This window comes from Procambarus clarkii, chromosome 29 (genome assembly GCF_040958095.1).
Source record: "Procambarus clarkii isolate CNS0578487 chromosome 29, FALCON_Pclarkii_2.0, whole genome shotgun sequence".
In the NCBI taxonomy this organism is placed as follows: Eukaryota; Metazoa; Arthropoda; class Malacostraca; order Decapoda; family Cambaridae; genus Procambarus; species Procambarus clarkii.
Genome location: NC_091178.1, coordinates 5731025 through 5747134, shown reverse-complemented (window position 1 = coordinate 5747134; position 16110 = coordinate 5731025). Strand labels below are relative to the sequence as shown.

At 40.1% G+C, this 16110-nt stretch overlaps 1 protein-coding gene across 1 annotated transcript; it reads right to left on the bottom strand.

Moving 5' to 3' along the window:
* Positions 1-374: 374 nt before the first annotated feature.
* Positions 375-15595, bottom strand: LOC123764968 (uncharacterized). Its single transcript, XM_045753221.1, has 8 exons — positions 15569-15595; positions 12742-12828; positions 11351-11397; positions 9484-9584; positions 9125-9283; positions 4018-4152; positions 2325-2505; positions 375-1034 (listed from the first exon to the last, which is right to left on the bottom strand). The coding sequence occupies exons 2-8, from the start codon at positions 12819-12821 to the stop codon at positions 889-891; spliced, it is 849 nt and encodes a 282-aa protein (XP_045609177.1). The 5' UTR covers positions 12822-12828; positions 15569-15595; the 3' UTR covers positions 375-888.
* Positions 15596-16110: the final 515 nt, after the last annotated feature.

Below are 16110 nucleotides of genomic sequence, written 5' to 3'. Positions count from 1 at the left end.
GATGCTGCTTCTGGAAACTTTTCTTATTAAGACTACTTATATAGCCCAGTTGATCAGGACTACGGCCTCACGGGTGGGGTCCACGGTTCGAGAATGGAATACCTACTTAATATTATCTGTTAGATTAAGGACCTTTTATCGCATAGAGTTTTTGATCTCGCATAGAGAAACGCTATGCGTATTCGTGGCTTCACAAGAATGTAAAAAATCAATGCTATGTATTCTCATAACCCCACTGTATCTTGTATATATATATATATATATATATATATATATATATATATATATATATATATATATATATATATATATATATATATATAAAATAAATAAATAAACAATATAGTTTTGTTGTTTATTTAATGAGAACCAACTTACTGTAAGCTTTTTTTATTGTGTTTTGATTTTAAATACAAAATAACAATTATGAACTTAATTTATAATTGTACCTTCCTTCTGTTTTAATTTTCAATAAAAACCAGGTGGTGTGGGCCCGACGTCCCGGGCCCACACCACCTCCCGCTGGAGGACGGGGGCTACCAGTCGACCTCCCGGGCCCACACCACCTCCCGTTGGAGGACGGGGGCTACCAGTCGACCTCCCGGGCCCACACCACCTCCCGCTGGAGGACGGGGGCTACCAGTCGACCTCCCGGGCCCACACACCACCTCCCGCTGGAGGACGGGGGCTACCAGTCGACCTCCCGGGCCCACACCACCTCCCGCTGGAGGACGGGGGCTACCAGTCGACCTCCCGGGCCCACACCACCTCCCGCTGGAGGACGGGGGCTACCAGTCGACCTCCCGGGCCCACACCACCTCCCGCTGGAGGACGTGGGCTACCAGTCGACCTCCCGGGCCCACACCACCTCCCGCTGGAGGACGGGGGCTACCAGTCGACCTCCCGGGCCCACACCACCTCTCGCCACCGTCCTGAATTGGCGTCACGGGACTGGACCAGTCGGAAGTCTTGACACTGGAGCAGCATGAAGTAGGGCCAGAACACCTGTTGTCTGCTAGTCTGGCTCAGGTCACCTAGAAAAACAAAAACATATAAAGCCGTTGTTTATTGTATAATGTACCAAAAATGTTGATTAAAACTAAGTTTACAATAAAAACCTTATATAAATAAAGCCTTTCGCACTATGTTGGATTGCGTATCATGTTTAAAAGCTATAAGTAATGCATTATTGTTTTTATTTCACGGTAGAATGGTAGTAGTTATAGAAGAACATATATAAAGGAAACTGCTGAGAGTTTATATTAGACAATGCAAGGCCGCTCTCCACTACTAACGTCACGCACCCACATGTAAGGAAACACTGAGCTTCTGGACGTCAACCGACACTGTCTTCTAACTCATTAAGTCTACATTTTCCAACAAGCACAGTTGAATGACCCCAGACAACACTTGTCCAGGTGCGGGCCAAGACCACGAGCAACAGAACTCTATCCGCGACCATGCGCACTTGCCGGCTTTTATGTAAGTTAGATTAGACTATAAAAGTACTACAATCACCTTCTGTGGTTGATTGTTCAATAAATCACTGAACTATATGTTTAACAGATTTCTAACCGTGTCCATGCAGGACAGAAGACAATGTAACTATATATGCTGATTAGCATTGTGAATGTGTGGCCACGTCTGAGGTAGAACAAAAAAACGCCGGTTCACAGTGCTCACCACCGTGGCCACAGTGCCACGGTGGTGGCACTGTGGCCCTTTCAACACAACCCTTTCTTGTGTTGAGTCGTGTGCACCGATGGCAAGCCGAGATGTATGCTCACAGGACTTTCTCTGATAGTTTGTTGCAAGTGTCATCACAGAAAACATTGGACAGCTCTCATTAAATTCAAAGTCAAAATAAGAACGAATCCTCAGCATAGCCCATTAAAAAATAGTGTGTAATCAGTTATTACATACATTTGTGACCTATTATTTACTATAAATCTGTGTGGAATCTCTGCTGTTCTCAGATTCCTGAATTCATCATTGAAATTTATCTCCCATATTACTCATCATTAAGAATTTGGTTTAAGAAAAATATAATCACTGCAACATTTAAATAATAGTTATACGCTGTATCACTTAGAATAAATATCTAGAGTACTTGCATATAATAGTTCGGGCGCTTGCGTAAAATACTCGAGTGCTTGTGTAAAATAATCGAATGCTTGTGTAAAATATTCGAATGCTTGCGTAAAATACCCGAGTGCTTGCGTAAAATACCCGAGTACTTGCGTAAAATACCCGAGTGCTTGCGTAAAATACCCGAGTGCTTGCGTAAAATACCCGAGTGCTAGCGTAAAATTAAGACATCTAACCTTTGAAATAGTCATCATGAACTTCCATAGCGATCTGCTTGATGTTCCTGAGGACGTGTGGAGAGTTAAGGAGCATATCCTGCAGGAAGTCCACCTCCGACAGCTCCACGTCCAGCTTCACGTAGTCGATCACCTGACCCGCGAGTCCCAGCTGGTTCACCAAGTTCTCGAAGCGATCCACCTGAGGAAAGGAAATATTAGTGATCCTCTACACACAGTAAATGTGAAGGCATCCACTAATAAGTCACAGTTAATATAACAAATATATCATATATACCTCACAGTAAGAAAAAATTCATATTAAGCAGCCGAGAAATCCGCTGAAATCCTAATCTGCGCAGCTGTTTAAATTGTAGTTATACTTTTCATCATCAACGATTCATCGAGGTATGATTGAAATAATTAACAAATCAAATAGAAAAAATCACATATGGCGATTAAGGAGATATTTGAGAATGAAAATATAAACATGCAACTGTACTCAAGTGTCCAACAATTACGATGGGTACGAGGCTGTGTGTAGTATGCCGTAAGCATATGCTAATAAATAATTGCTACCATATAAATCCTGAAACATGGTGTAATTTTAGGTGTTAACGCTCTATTGATTCAATAAGTAACGAAAAATTGTTGTCAATGGATTAATAACTAACGGAGACAAAGCTTTAATAACTTACAGAAGGGGTGGTGCCACCTTTCTTTGACCATAATTATGAATAATCTAATTAAATCACAATAGTGTCGCCTTCGTTAATTTAATTACAGTCAAAATATGATCTATTACGCACTGATTAAGACAAACAAATAATACATAATCACTTACGATTGTTGTACTTACGAGTGTTGTACAAAAATATGGATAATATTTGTCACGGAAGCCTCAAGTTGTCAGCCAGGCGGTGCTCCATCCACACTTGCTAACGACATCAGTTGCTAATGTCGTCGCCTTTGTTTAGACCAGCGACACACCATCATTGTCTAGACCAGCGACACACCATCTTTGTCTAGATCAGCGACACACCATCTTTGTCTAGACCAGCGACACACCATCTTTGTCTAGACCAGCGACACACCATCTTTGTCTAGACCAGCGTCAAGCCTTGTCTAGACCAGCGACACACCATCTTTGTCTAGACCAGCGTCAAGCCTTGTCTAGACCAGCGGCAAGCCATCTTTGTCTAGACCAGCGTCAAGCCTTGTCTAGACCAGAGACAAGCCATCTTTGTCTAGACCAGCAACACACCGGTTTTGACTTGCTCGGCGACTGTACGCCATCTTTACATTTTCAAACCTTATAATACCTCAAGTCTGGTGCTGTACCCAGATTTTGCTAGTGGAGGCTAATAGATCAGCCTTACATTTATGTTCTCTCCTGATTTTGTAGTCAGAGTTTATTTGTCTTTGTATTGAGGCTAGTATTTTCTCCCCTGATTCCATGTATGACTAACCATCCTATGAGATAGCAATATTAGATGAACTTATAGCTAGTTTTTTTATCTACACTGTGTGATCTGTCATATAGAATAGGGCAGGAGCATATTGCTGTGTATACCTAAGCTTATTAATACAAAAAAAATATTTTGAATATATTATGTAATTTATTATGATGTTTATCCTGACCTTAAAACTGAGTTGTTTTATCAATGAATATTGCGAGAGACTACATCATAAGTATATTACAACAGTAGCCTACCTTCCGAGTGGAAAATACGTTCAACATGCCAACGCTCTTCCCGCCTTTGAAGTTACCGATGCCCATGGAAAAAAATGTAACGTTGTCGGAACGTTTGTGGTCCTTTTTCCCCATGGTGGGGTCGTAAGCATACACCTGTCAACCACAAATATATAATATTAGCTTGATAAAAATGTGAAGCTTTTACATTAACATTTGTACAGATCAGAAATGTACGTCTGTCAGTCCCGTATAAGAGTAGTTAGCTCAAATGTTACTTCCATCTGAGTTGTGGGGACTTTTCCACATCCACAACCCAAGTGATGCAATATTTACACCAGTTGTTCCACAACATATAACAGAAACATCAATTATAATAACAGTATTAATCCTGTAGGCTTCCAAGAAACCATAATAAAGCAGCGAATATCAAATTCAGGCTTCACACAATTATCAATATGTGTCAATATTGTCATTATATTTATTTTTCGGAGAAATTACTTCTAACTAGAAACCTATTATATGTGTACATGACCAGGGAGAGCTGCTATCTACATGACACAACGACCATAATGTATGTTTCATGCGAATAATAAATATATTAAGGCTCGTTTACAAATAGTGAACCTTAGGAAACATCACATATATAGGCTCGTTACAATTTATTATAATAAAACAGATGGCTTACAATGCATAAATTATTAAGCAGAATTATTCTGGTGAACCACAGGAACATACGATGCCACGTGCAAAATTTGCCTTCCACATTAATTAAAATAATTAAAATATATACATCTCAGTTGCTCCAGATATTGCAATACTTAAAATTTAGTTGCACAGATATGATCACAGTGTATATGATAATGTATGGTTGTCAACAAGCCTCTGAGATCATAAGCACTGATCAGCTGTGTTTGGCGGGAAAAGTGAGGACTTGCTAGTGCACCTGCGAGGCGTCAGTACCAAGTCATCAGTGGAGCGGGACTCGCGACGCATTACAGTGTGTCTTGGGCACGTCCTAAATCCATCTGAACTCCACAACTTGTGTATCAGCTTAATCATAAAATATCCGTAAAGTATCTAGAAACAATGCAGATGATGTGAGATGTAGTGACTGTCTTGAATGATTAATTAATACAATAATAATTATCGTTCCATAAACTCCACGGAAAATGAAACATTTGACATGCAGTTGTCTTGTTTATGCGAAATTAAAAAAGAAGCTTGCTTGTGATCTCAGAGTTAACTATAGTGACTTCATACAAGTATAAGAGATATATTCAGAGAGTCTGCTGTGTTTGATAATTTAAGTGATAAATAACAATTAAGATGGTCATCAGTCCACAGTTACTGATGTACAGTGTACGAGACACAGCTGTACCTGTCACGTCATCCTATCACGTCAAGACAACACAGGATCTCATACAAAACGTAAGTACAACTTACGTTTAGATCATGTCAACTTTTAACTTAAAGTTGTAAGTATAGTTAGGCGTAGGTTAGGTTAGATATTTAGGTTCTTTCGGTAATTATTTGTATTTCTAGTACGTAAGTGAAGCATTTACAACAACCCGTCCTCGACTCAAGTCCATTACATCCAGCGGTCGTCCCCATAGACGCATTCATAAATTTTAACTTGCTGTTCATTCAAAACAAGAATTTTCTCAAATATAAATTATAATATATTAGCATATTGTTCATATATAGGCATAGGTTAGGTATTTAGGTTCGGTTGGCGATTATTTGCATTTGTAGTACGTGGGTGAAGCATTTATACAACCCGTCCTCGACTCAAGTCCATTACATCCAGCGGTCGACCCCACAGACGCTCTCATAAATTTTAATATGCTGTTCATTCAAAACGGGAATTTTCTCAAGTATAAATTAATATTATATTAGCATATTGTGCATATATAGGCATAGGTTAGGTTAGGTGTTTAGGTTCTGTTGGCGATTATTTGTATTTGTAGTACGTGGGTGAAGCATTTATAGCGTTGTGATTCGAACAAAATTCGTCAGTGAAACACTTGTTCCGGATATGTTCGAACTTCAGCAGTTGTGAGTCGTGTGTAAACCGCTTTTCATTCATAAACAGGGGGTTTGGCGGGTGGATGGAATCACTTTTGGATCTTTGTTTGGAGGACGGGCTGATTTATAGCGATGTGGTTCGAACAAAACTCGTCAGTGAAGCACTTGTTCCGGAAGTGTTCGAACGAAATCAGTTGTGAGTCGTGTGTAAACCGCTTTTCATTCATAAACAGGGGGTTTGGCGGGTGGATGGAATCACTTTTGGATCTTTGTTTGGAGGACCGGCTGTTTACAGTATTGCAATTCGAACAGAGGTCGTCAGCGAAGTACTGTTCGAGAAATGTTCGGCCGTCTTCAGTTATGAGTCGTGTGTAAACCGTTTTCCTTTCATAAACCAGCCCGTCCTCTAAACAAAGACCCAAAGTCCATTCCAGGCACCTGCCAAACCCCCTGTTTATGAATGAAAGACGGTTTACACACGACACATCAGTGATGACGTTCGAACACTTCCGAAACAAGTGCTTCACTGACGAATTTTGTTCGAATCGCAACGCTGTAAATGCTTCACCCACGGATTACAAATACAAATTATCGCCAACAGAACCTAACCTAACCAGTGCTTAAATATGTACAATATGCTAATATAAAATAATATTATTTTATATTTGATAAAATTCCTGTTTTGAATGAACAGCATGATAAAATTGATGAATGCATCTGTGGGGTCTGTTACGTACCCCTATAAGATACGTAAGAAAATATATTAATATGTACATTTATAATTGTGTATAAATTACAAGCATGTATATTGATATACTTATATGTCTATGCAAACGTACATTCATGTTACAGTGTTGGCGTTAGGCCCAACGTATCGTGGGAATGATTGTTTTATTTCTTTGTGTGCTCAGTTTTCCCACGGGAACTAATGATTTATATGTGATCATAAGTGGGTAACAGAGGTGAATAATAATTGAGTGAACTGTATCTGGCAAATTGTCGTGGGATCGTCCGTTGCTGGGTGTGCATGCCATTATTCCCTTCTGTATGCATATTTTAATTACTATGTAAAGAAGTACTTACTTTATTTGTGTATATCAATATGTATTAATTATTCATTAAGTTAGTTTAAGATTACTCTTGTCACAATGTATTGCTCCATTGTTGAAATAAATAATATTGTAACTTTGGCAAATTGTTCGCGGGGCAAGGCAATGTTTTTTGACTCTCGCGTTATGTTATTCAGTAGCTGATCGGGAACCAGGGAGATAACATCTTGTTGGAGTTAAGTTATACATTTTTGTTCTGTCATAGCCATACATATAATATTTTAATTTAATGTCTGGAAGATACAGTGATATTTTTAATGTGATATATTGTGACCATATAATCATCTGTTTGCTATTGAGATTTATTGAATACATTTATATATAATATTATTGTATCTATTCTTCAGTCCTAAGGAAGATTTTATTTTTGTGCTCATTACTTATCAAGGGGTTATACTGGTGATTCGCTATTGAGAACAGCAGTTGTGTCGTATCCCTAGACGTAATTAAAGTTTGGCTGCTGTAGGATCACGAGCCGTAACGTACGATAGGTAACAGGGTCGACCGCTGGATAGAATGGACTTGGTCCGAGGACGGGTTGCATAAACAGGGGGTTTGGCGGCTGGATTAACGAGCATTTGGCTTTTGTTGATGAAGACGTGCCACATATAGGTTGCATGAACATGTATACAAGAGCATACTGAGGATGCTCCGTGGTCGTACTGGGTATGTTCCGTGGTCGTACTGGGTATGTTCCGTGGTCGTACTGGGTATGTTCTGTGGTCGTACTGGGTATGCTCCGTGGTCGTACTGGGTATGTTCCGTGGTCGTACTGGGTATGTTCCGTGGTCGTACTGGGTATGTTCCGTGGTCGTACTGGGTATGTTCCGTGGCCGTACTGGGTATGTTCCGTGGCCGTACTGGGTATGCTTCCATGGTCGTACTGGGTATGCTTCATGGTCGTACTGGGTATGCTCCGTGGTCGTACTGGGTATGCTCCGTGGTCGTACTGGGTATGCTTCCGTGGTCGTACTGGGTATGTTCCGTGGCCGTACTGGGTATGTTCCATGGTCGTACTGGGTATGCTCCATGGTCGTACTGGGTATGCTTCATGGTCGTACTGGGTATGCTCCGTGGTCGTACTGGGTATGCTCCGTGGTCGTACTGGGTATACCACGTGGTCGTACTGGGTATGCCCCGTGGTCGTACTGGGTATGCCCCGTGGTCGTACTGGGTATGCTCCGTGGTCGTACTGGGTATGCTCCGTGGTCGTATTGGGTATGCTCCATAGTCGTACTAGGTATGCTCCATGGTCGTACTGGGTGTACTCCATGATCGTACTAGGTATGATCCATGGTCGTATTAGGTATGATCCATGGTCGTACTAGGTATGCCCCGTGGTCGTACTGGGTATGCTTCCGTGGTCGTACTGGGTATGATCCGTGGTCGTATTGGGTATGCTCCATGGTCGTACTAGGTATGCTTCATGGTCGTACTGGGTGTACTCCATGATCGTACTAGGTATGATCCATGGTCGTACTAGGTATGATCCATGGTCGTACTAGGTATGCTCCATGGTCGTACATGGCCGTCCTGATCTATGAATTATATCTGACATTTAAATCACTTCATTGATAAACAGATCATTGCCAAACATTGCGGTAGTGTTTGCCTGCAGAATTATTGTAGGATTTGGTAGTTTACGGAAGTGTCGTCAGAGTTGTCCGCCAGTTAAGATAATTATATATATAGCAGCGCTGGTAGAGCTGGTAAGTACATAACGCCTGAAAGCTGAGAACTGAAACACTTACCGAAGGATTATACGCTGTCACGATAGATGTGGAGTGGCAGGGCTTGACACCAGATGACAAGATAAGGCGAGGTTTATTATACCTAACTAAGAAAATCTGTGTATAATATTTGCATCTCACAAGAGTAGTCCTGTCATGCCTACACCTCACAGGCTATAGGATCAAAATAATGCTTCGCAAAGAAACTGATTCATCCTAATTTATTCATGAAATCTGTATAAATCAATCATCACCTCGTACCTTGCAGCCATATTTGGCGATTTCGTCCTCAAAGGACCACTCGTTGTTGACACCGAAGGAGAAGACGATACAGTTGCCGGGCTTAATGTTGAACCTCTTGTCCAGACACACAAACTTGGCTCCGTCGGCGGGAGCCGGTGGCTTGCCCCCAAACTGTACCTATATGAACATGTAACAAAATTAATATATTTACCATATGCAGTATGTGTTTCTTATCGTGGTTACTAACAAAATATATATCGATATTCAGGTAATAAAACAGGTAATGCCACCCAACACTGGCAACACCACCAGCCTGTGTAGTGTAACACAAGGTACTTAAGCTTCAACAAGGCACGGAACAAGTACGGACGACTTACTATATTTGTACAATTACTCTGTGTGTGGTGGAGATAGGCTCTATACTGCTCGATGGTCTCCAGCCCCACTACTGGACACGGCTTGCCACACTTCTCTCCCTCTGATAATGTGGACATTAACATATATCTTCACCATTACACAAGACAATAAGTCTAAACTGTAGGCTGAGGCACATATATATATATCATGGTTACTAGCAATGTTTTAATGTATGAATATGTAAAAATAACTTTCTATTGTGCACTGCCCCACAAGGGCAGGGATGAGTTCATAAGGGATGCTAATGTCTTCATAAGTTCATAAGTGATGTATAAGTCGTAAGTTCTTGTGTTCATAAGTGATGTTCATAGAGTTTATAAGTGTTCCTAACACTTCATAAGTTCATAAGTGATTGAACTTGAGCAGAGTCCATAAATGATGCACAAGTCTTCACCATTAAATGCAAATTCATATTCTACCATTGAAACGTATATATTGCCTGCTGTACATAGATTATATAATATATTAAAAACTCATATATATAAGTTTGGTTATGAATACATCAGCTCGTAAAATCAAAGCTTCACTGTGTAGTAAAAACAAATCAGAAAGGATAATAAAGGTGTGAGTGGAGTGCCACAAGATTCCATTATGGGGCCTTTGATCCCTCGTTGAAGTGAAGAACATTGACTGAAACAAAATTACTTCAAACCTCATCCTAATATATGCCGGTTATAGTAAACGTTTTTTTTATTTTAAATGTAACAAATATACGGAGCCACATACTGACACTACCCTGAGATAAGATATATAAAACGCTTATGTGTTCACTTACGAGATCTGTGCCTCTAATCTCGATTATGGCTACTTAGTATGTATATATATATATATATATATATATATATATATATATATATATATATATATATATATAATATATATATATATAATATATATATGTGTGTGTGTGTATATCACGAATATCTCCAGTGGTGCTCCATGGCCCGATATATCTTAAAAAGTGGTACTGGGGCCGACCCCAACTGGCCTGTGACATTCCCGCGTGCACAAAATTCTAAGCAGCTCCTATGAGTGTTTCGGAAAAAAAATATTGAATTTTTAACGAATTTTAAAAGTCGTTTAGGCGCCAACATTAAGACTTGGACATATATTTTACTGCCGGAAATATGTCATTTCATTGGAAACTCAAAATCTATATTTTCATGGCCGTCACGACGATTTAACACTAAAGCTGCAAGTGGAAATCAAAAGAGTGAGGTACAAGAAACGATGTTTTTTTTTATTATTATTTTCTACCACAGACGTGGCCACACGATGGGTCACAGGTGATGTCTGTGATTGGTCACAGGTGATCTCAGGTTTTAGAAATATGAAAATGCAGAGAAAATTAGATGTAGCTGATATATTGCACCGCACAACACATGTGGTTGGGGATAAAATGGCTACGAGGAAAACATATAATTCTTATTTTACACACACATTATATATATATATATATATATATATATATATATATATATATATATATATATATATATAATATATATATATATATACAATACAATACAATACAATTTTATTTAGGTAAGGTACATACATACAATAAATATTTACAAGGATTGTTTGACTTATAGGTATAGCTAGTACATACAATGCCTAAAGCCACTATTACGCAAAGCGTTTCGGGCATAATGCTTATATATATATATATATATATATATATATATATATATATATATATATATATATATATATATATATATATATATATATATATATATACCAAAAAAATATATAATACCAATATATAGACCAAAAAAATATATAATACCAATATATTTCTTTACAATTAGAGAAAAGACGTACCGCCAGTGTCAAACTTCTTCGTCTTCCACACGAAGGTGTTGTCCTTTCTGAAGGAAAACAGCAAAAAAACATATTATATTTACACGTGTAACAACAAATCTTAAAACTTACAACAGTCCAGTGATGTCATACCAAAAATATAACAGAAATTGAAATTGAAATTGAAATAAGTTTATTGAGGTAAAATAGACACAAAGGGATGAGGTAGCTCAAGCTATTCTCACCCCGTTCAGTACATCGTGATTAATACATACATAGATACACATCACAAACAATAAACATATTACCAAACATTCTGAGAGATAAACATATACATTTCCTAATATAACAGATGCACAGCACAAATCACATCAACGTGGCAACCCGTCTTACAAATAAAGCGAAGCAAGTTCACGTACACTCTCCCTAAGGGACAAAAATTGTCGTACTACAAATTGGTCCCGGCTCGCGAAATTGATATACTGTCCCGTTTTCTGTTTTGGGTCCTCTGGTAGGGTAGGATAGGGGACTCTAGTACGGACAGTTTCTTGACGTTGGAAAGCCTAAGGAGGACGGGCTCCACACCCAGGTTCAAATACTCCTCATTTTCTCTATATAACAACATGATCATGGTCAACATGTACAGCTTCACAGTGGTCATGGTCAACATGTACAGCTTCACAGTGGTCATGGTCAACATGTACAGCTTCACAGTGGTCATGGTCAACATGTACAGCTTCACAGTGGTCATGGTCAACATGTACAGCTTCACAGTGGTTATGGTCAACATGTACAGCTTCACAGTGGTCATGGTCAACATGTACAGCTTCACAGTGGTCATGGTCAACATTCACAGCTTCACAGTGGTCATGACCAACGTGTACAGCTTCACAGTGGTTATGATCAACGTGTACAGCTTCACAGTGGTTATGACCAACGTGTACAGCTTCACAGTGGTTATGATCAACGTGTACAGCTTCACAGTGGTTATGATCAACATGTACAGCTTCATAGTGGTCATGGTCAACATTCACAGCTTCACAGTGGTCATGACCAACGTGTACAGCTTCACAGTGGTTATGATCAACATGTACAGCTTCACAGTGATCATGTGTACAGCTTCACAGTGGTCATGACCAACGTGTACAGCTTCACAGTGGTTATGATCAACATGTACAGCTTCACAGTGATCATGTGTACAGCTTCACAGTGGTCATGATCAACATGTTTAGGAGTAAGTATGATAGGAAACAAGAATGTCGAGGGCTGTTGCAATTGGCTACCGGCGATTGAAAGCCGAGATCAAGGAGCTGACCTCGCCTGTGTAATTACACACATGTAAGCACACATATGTATTCACAAGTATGAGGAATACATAGGAGAGTACACGTTACCACACATTCTGGACTCACCCCATGATCACCATCAGTATTACAAACACAGCGGCGAGTAAACAAGGCAGGTAAAGCTGCTGTGTTTTCACTGGCATCATCTTTGATCTGAAACGAATGAAAAATAAATAAATAAGCCAGGAAAGCTATGCAAGCTTGAATGTTTTGAAAGAAAATCTGCGGGCATGTAAGAAGCCCGCATGTATTGATGCCCGGAACGCTTTGCGTAATAGTGGCTTTAGGCATTGTATGTACTAGCTCTACCTATAAGTCAAACAATCCTTGTAAAAATTTATTGTATGTATGTACCTTACCTAAATAAAATTGTATTGTATTGTAAGCCATTGTTTATATCTTGTTAGGCTCGTAACCCACTTGAAAACTTCATCCATACGCAACCTATGTTTTGCGTCTCTCTAATGAGTACAGATTGAGACTTCGATTTGTCTTCGTAGGGAAGGATCCCGATAAAGGTATCTATCACCTTTCTCTGTATTTTCTCAAGAGAATTAATGTCCATTGTGTAGTATGGTGACCAGACCTGTACAGCCTAGCCAGGCCAACCCGTTCTCGCACTTTCTTTAAGTCAATATTGACTTATTAAATAAGTGCATGTGTGACATACTAATTTATTGTGAATATTTTAGTTTACCTTGAAAAGCTTCATAGAAAACACCGACCTTACCTAACCTTCTTAGTATGTTAAGATAAGCATCTTTTTGCTTCGTAATTACAATTATTACTTAACCTATTATAGGTATAGGTTAAGTAATAATTGTAATTACGAAGCAATAAGATGCTTATCTTAACATACTAAGAAGGTTAGGTAAGGTCGGTGTTTTCTATGAAGCTTTTCAAGGTAAACTAAAATATTCACAATAAATTAGTATGTCACATATGCACGTATTTAATAAGTCAATATTGACTATAAGAAAGTGCGAGAACGGGTTGCCAGGCCAGGACCAGGACCTCGCCAGTCCTGGATACAACTGAATGACGATATTCGTGATACTGTTGCTGATGCTTCGTATTATCAATCACATCACATTGTTTGCTGTATTTCTTTCATGATGCGCCCGGCCGAGCACACACACACACACACACACACACACACACACACACACACACACACACACACACACACACACACACACACACACACACACAGCAAAGGAGCTGAACAAAACGGTGTGGAGTAACTTCCGAAATAACAGAACACCAGAAAGCAGAGATACCAGAGAACCCGGAATGAGTGTTAGTGTGAGAAGAGAAGCAGAGAAAAAGTATGAAAATGATATAGCAAAGAAAAGAAAATTTTCTTAGGACTGTTAAGTTAGGAGAGGAAACTTTCAATTAACGGTTTTCATGACGTTTTGAAACCCTAGGAAAACTTCCTGCCCTCCTAACCTAGTGAAGGGTGAGACCTGAGAGTAGCGTGAAGTGACCTAGTGGAGTCCCGCAGGGCTCTGTACGCGGACCTATCCTGCTTCTGATATACGTAAATGATCTCCCAGAAGGTATAGTTTCATTCGTCTCAATGTTTGCTGACGATGCCAAAATTATGAGAAGGCATTAAGACAGATGAGGACTGTTGGAGGGTTCAAGAAGACCTGGACAAACTGAAGGAATGGTCGAACAAATGGTTGTTAGAGTTTAACTCAAACAAATGTAGTTAATGAATATAGGTGAAGGGAGCAGGAGGCCAGGATAGAAGGTATCATTTGGGAGATGAAATTCTTCAAGAGTCAGAGAGAGAGAGACTTTGGGGTTGACATCACGCCAGACCTGTCCCCTGCAGCCCATATCAAGAGAATAACATCAGCGGCATTTGCCAGGCTGGCCAACATAAGAACGGCAATTAGAAACTCGTGTAAGGAATCATTCAAAACTTTGTATACCACATATGTCAGATGAATCCTGGAGTATGCAGCTCCAGCATGGAATCCATATCTAGTCAAGCATAATACTAAACTGGAAAAGGTTTAAAGGTTTGCCACCAGACTAGTACCCGGACTGAGGGGTATGAGCTACGAGGAAGAGACTACGGGAATTACACCTCAGGTCGCTGAAAGACAAGTTAGGGGGACATGATCACTATATACAAGATTCTCAAAGGAATTGATATGTAGATAAAGATAAGGCTATTTAACACAAGGGGCACACTCACTAGGGGACACAGGTGGAATACTGAGTGCCCAAATGAGCCACAGAGATATTAGAAAGAACTTTTTTAGTGTTAGAGTGCTTGACAAGGGAGTGCATTAGGCAATGATGTGGTGGAGGCTGACTCCATACACAGTTTCAAGTGTAGATATGATAGAGCCCAATAGGCTCAGGAACCTGTACATTTTAGTTGATTGACAGTTGAGAGGCGGGACCAAAGAGCCAGAGCTCAACCCCCGCAAGCACAACTAGGTGAGCCTGGTGGATAGCGCCCAGGACTCGTAATTCTGTGGCGCGGGTTCGATTCCCGCACTGAGGCAGAAACTGATGGGCAAAGTTTTTTCACCCTGAATGCCCCTGTTACGTAGCAGTAAATAGGTACCTGGGAGTTAGTCAGCTAGTCACGGGCTACTTCCTGGGGTGTGTGTGTGTGTGTGTATGGTGTGAAAAAAAAGTAGTTAGTAAACAGTTGATTGCCAGTTGAAAGGCGGGCCGAAAGAGCAAAGCTCAACCCCCGCAAACACAACTAGGTGAATACACACACACACAGATATCAGTTACTAGAGCCCAGTAGGCTCAGGAATCTGTACACCAGTTGATTGACAGTTGAGAGGCGGGAACCAAAGAGCCAGAGCTCAACCCCCGCAAGCACAACTAGGTGAGTACAGAGAGGCGGTATACGAACCTTCCCCAGCGGCAGCTCAACAGTGTATGCTCCAGGTTAACACACTGTAGTGGGTCTCACACTGGCAGTTGCCACATCGTGTAAAAACTCGACGTTTCTACCATACAATACCTTTCTCAACTGATAATTTGAACGTCTCTTGGAATAATCGTTTGGTACCATGCATCGTAATCTTACGAAGCCATAGACGGCTGCAAGCTTACTGATGACAAGAATTTTTGAAAACTGATCAAGGATTTTTTTGTTATTAATACATGAGGTACATCTGCATTTGTGCAGCTACCTTAGACTATATGAAGTGGAGTACAGTGTGTCAAAAAAGCTAACTACGTGATGCTAAAATATCCCCATCACACAGGATGGTTAGTCATACAGAGGCATGTGATAGGCAGTCTGCACTGGCAGACTCCGGATGCATTTTGAGGATATCATCAACACAAGAGTGAATAAGGCAGCAGTGGTAATAAAAGTCCCCATCTCGCAGGATGGTTAGTCATACAGGGCCATATGTTCAGTAGCCTGCACTGGCAAATTTTGGGTGC

Bases quoted from the DNA above. Each gene is read 5' to 3' on its own strand.
- LOC123764968 (XM_045753221.1), bottom strand. From the start codon at position 12,821: ATGATGCCAGTGAAAACACAGCAGCTTTACCTGCCTTGTTTACTCGCC. The intron at 9,284-9,483 runs GTAAGTCGTCCG...ATGTTCATATAG, and splicing joins AGAGTAATTGTACAAATATA to GTACAGTTTGGGGGCAAGCC. The intron at 4,153-9,124 runs GTACGAGGTGAT...TGTGGTTGACAG, and splicing joins TCGCCAAATATGGCTGCAAG to GTGTATGCTTACGACCCCAC.